Source organism: Aplysia californica, unplaced genomic scaffold, assembly GCF_000002075.1.
Source record: "Aplysia californica isolate F4 #8 unplaced genomic scaffold, AplCal3.0 scaffold00025, whole genome shotgun sequence".
In the NCBI taxonomy this organism is placed as follows: Eukaryota; Metazoa; Mollusca; class Gastropoda; order Aplysiida; family Aplysiidae; genus Aplysia; species Aplysia californica.
The window spans coordinates 299026-301540 of NW_004797295.1; the positions used below are offsets into that span (position 1 = coordinate 299026).

At 39.8% G+C, this 2515-nt stretch overlaps 1 protein-coding gene across 1 annotated transcript in view; it reads right to left on the reverse strand.

Annotated features, from left to right (window-relative positions):
- LOC101862243 overlaps window positions 1-2515 on the reverse strand; it is a gene marked incomplete in the record, with an annotated part of 9268 nt that overhangs the window by 4069 nt on the left and 2684 nt on the right. The window contains 2 exon segments of the mRNA XM_013089038.2: window positions 691-793; window positions 2316-2416. Of these exon segments, the coding sequence (XP_012944492.1) occupies window positions 691-793; window positions 2316-2416 (204 nt within the window).

A 2515-nucleotide genomic window follows, 5' to 3' on the forward strand; every position in this document is an offset into this window, starting at 1 on the left:
TGTGTGTGTGTATGTGTGTGTGTATCATATATATACGCTAAAAGGTAAATCAATCTTTAAGATTCTAGTTATCAGAAAAATCCAATCATGTTAAGCAAAAGCACCCAAAATCCTGTGATTTCTGCTTCAATAAAAAGCTCCTTAGAAAATAAATGGCATTAAGGAAGATTTCCAATAACCTTGCAACGATTGTCGTTCGTAAAATATTTGAGATAGCAGGCCTACTTGTTTTATGATTAAACTTTGGCTTGTCACAAAGTAGGCAAAGTATTCTCCTCTGCGTGTTCCTGACCTTGTCAGAGCATGTACATGTTCAAGTTGAGATAAAAGACAACACTAGTAACTCCTGTTTTTGGTACACAAGCTTATAATCGGCCTCCAAGATTTATTCAAATTGGATACCGTTTTTTATTTTATTTTTAAAAAAATAGTTTCTCAGTTTCCCTTGCCATGATTATTATGGCCACAACGATTTGAAAGAAGGCGCAACGTTCATGTAAAGAGGTTTTATTGTATTCTCAGAGGCTCAAAACTATTTGCAGGTTTACAACATTCTCGTTGGTTTAAAAACTACTAACAAATTTACTGTACCCTCAATAATTTAAAAACTACCTACAGTGTCTCTGTATTGTCACTAGTTAAAAACTACTCACAAGGTTACTGAACTCTTAGAGAGTAATAATAACTTACAGGGATCCACGAAGTAAGCTGTGATTGTGTAGCGGTCCCCATCCTTCACAAAGATCTTGTCGCTCCTGTGTTTGGGGAACCCATCGGTCTGATTGCCAGGAATCTGGGGAGGGGGGGGTGGATAGAGTTACAACACCATGAGAAGAAACGGATATATATTATATATAAATATATACATGCGCGCTCGTAAGTAATCGCGCAAACATACAAGCACATAATATTATACAGACATACCAGGTACACATAAACAAACACATATTAACATACACATACTTGCATTCACACGCATGCACACATACACATATATAGATCAACACAAGTTCCTAAATTGTATGTTATGTCTTTTAACATTTCAAGACTGATTCCCTCGTGTGCTTCTTCCTCTTTCTAAAACAAAAGCAACTTACAGTTTCTGATCATGCCAGTCTCTGGAGTGCAGTGGCAGTGCCGAATAGGTCGGAGGTACCTAGTGACCGTATAGCAAATCGTGACTTCTCAAACAAAGCGTCAAAGTTTATGTATCACTCGCATCAAAGCGTACAAAAAAACCCCATTGTCTAATACAACGTGTGCGCTCTGCACCAGTTCACGGACAAGCCACCAAGAAAGCACCACCTAAAGTTGACATTGGCCTACATTAATTGTATCGGACGAGACAACTGGGCCATGAGACACATTGTGGGCTTCACTGTCTGTTTCTGCACTGCGCAAGGTGGCGAAACCAATCAAATTTCCTCTCAAGTACTAGCCTACTAAAATTGGTACAAGTGTCAGTTCTCACGGAAAGCCGAGCTTTGCTGTACTGAGTTGCGTAATCTCTGGACGGAACAGAACAAGGGAGGGAACACTGTAATTATTAGATCAAGTTTGGGTAGAGCTCGAGCCGCTTTGAAAAACGCACTTGTTACCTAACAGGGCTGAGCAACGAGAAAGGTTTTGCTATGATGATCCAGAATAAAGAGATGTTGAAGTTACAAATGATCTGGTCTATTCAAATGTTGGTGTCCACATGTTGATTTTGCCAGCCTGTTCACTGAACACTTTGCGCAATCCCACACGCCACCACTGCTTGTGTGAGTTTTGCTTGTGTATAACCCATGAATCACACTGTACCTATAATAATAATATATTTGCAGACAAGGATGTAACCTCCGCCATTGCAGGTTATTGATTACTGCCTCAAAAAAGACATACGACTGCTATTACAGAAAATTCCTTGAGTTCAGTTCAACAAAGCATAATTTAGGATTCTTGGTGGCTTTGATGTGGAATGATGAAGGGGTGTAGGAGTGGGGGAGGGCGGGGTTAATAGGTGTGTTTGGTTTAAGAATGAAATGATATTTCGTCAACAAGGTTGTAGTTCCAACCCCTCTCCAAAACACCCTCCACACCTTCTCCATCTTCTTCTCACCCCTCTTCAATCTGAATTTTGTTTTCACTCTCAAAATCACTAGCTGTCATAATCAACTCTTTTGTTTGAGTGGTATGTTGTCCATGTCTTACACTCTCTTCTTTACCAAAGATGTAAGAATCCAGGCCACAACCTCAACTGGAAAGACTCCTGTGCTGTCACCTGGAAATGACCTACAATGTCAAAGGCGAGAAAGAAATTCTAATAAACTTACAGAGGCTTGGATGCCTGCGATGTAACCTTTGACGTCATAGAGCAGCACCACTGCATAGTCGTTTCCCTTGACGTACCGATTACCTCTGAACGTGCCAGTTGCTGGGAAAGACAAAGTTTGTATCTATCTATCTATCTATCAATCAATCTATCTATCTATCTATCTATCTATCTATCTATCTATCTATCTATCTATCTATC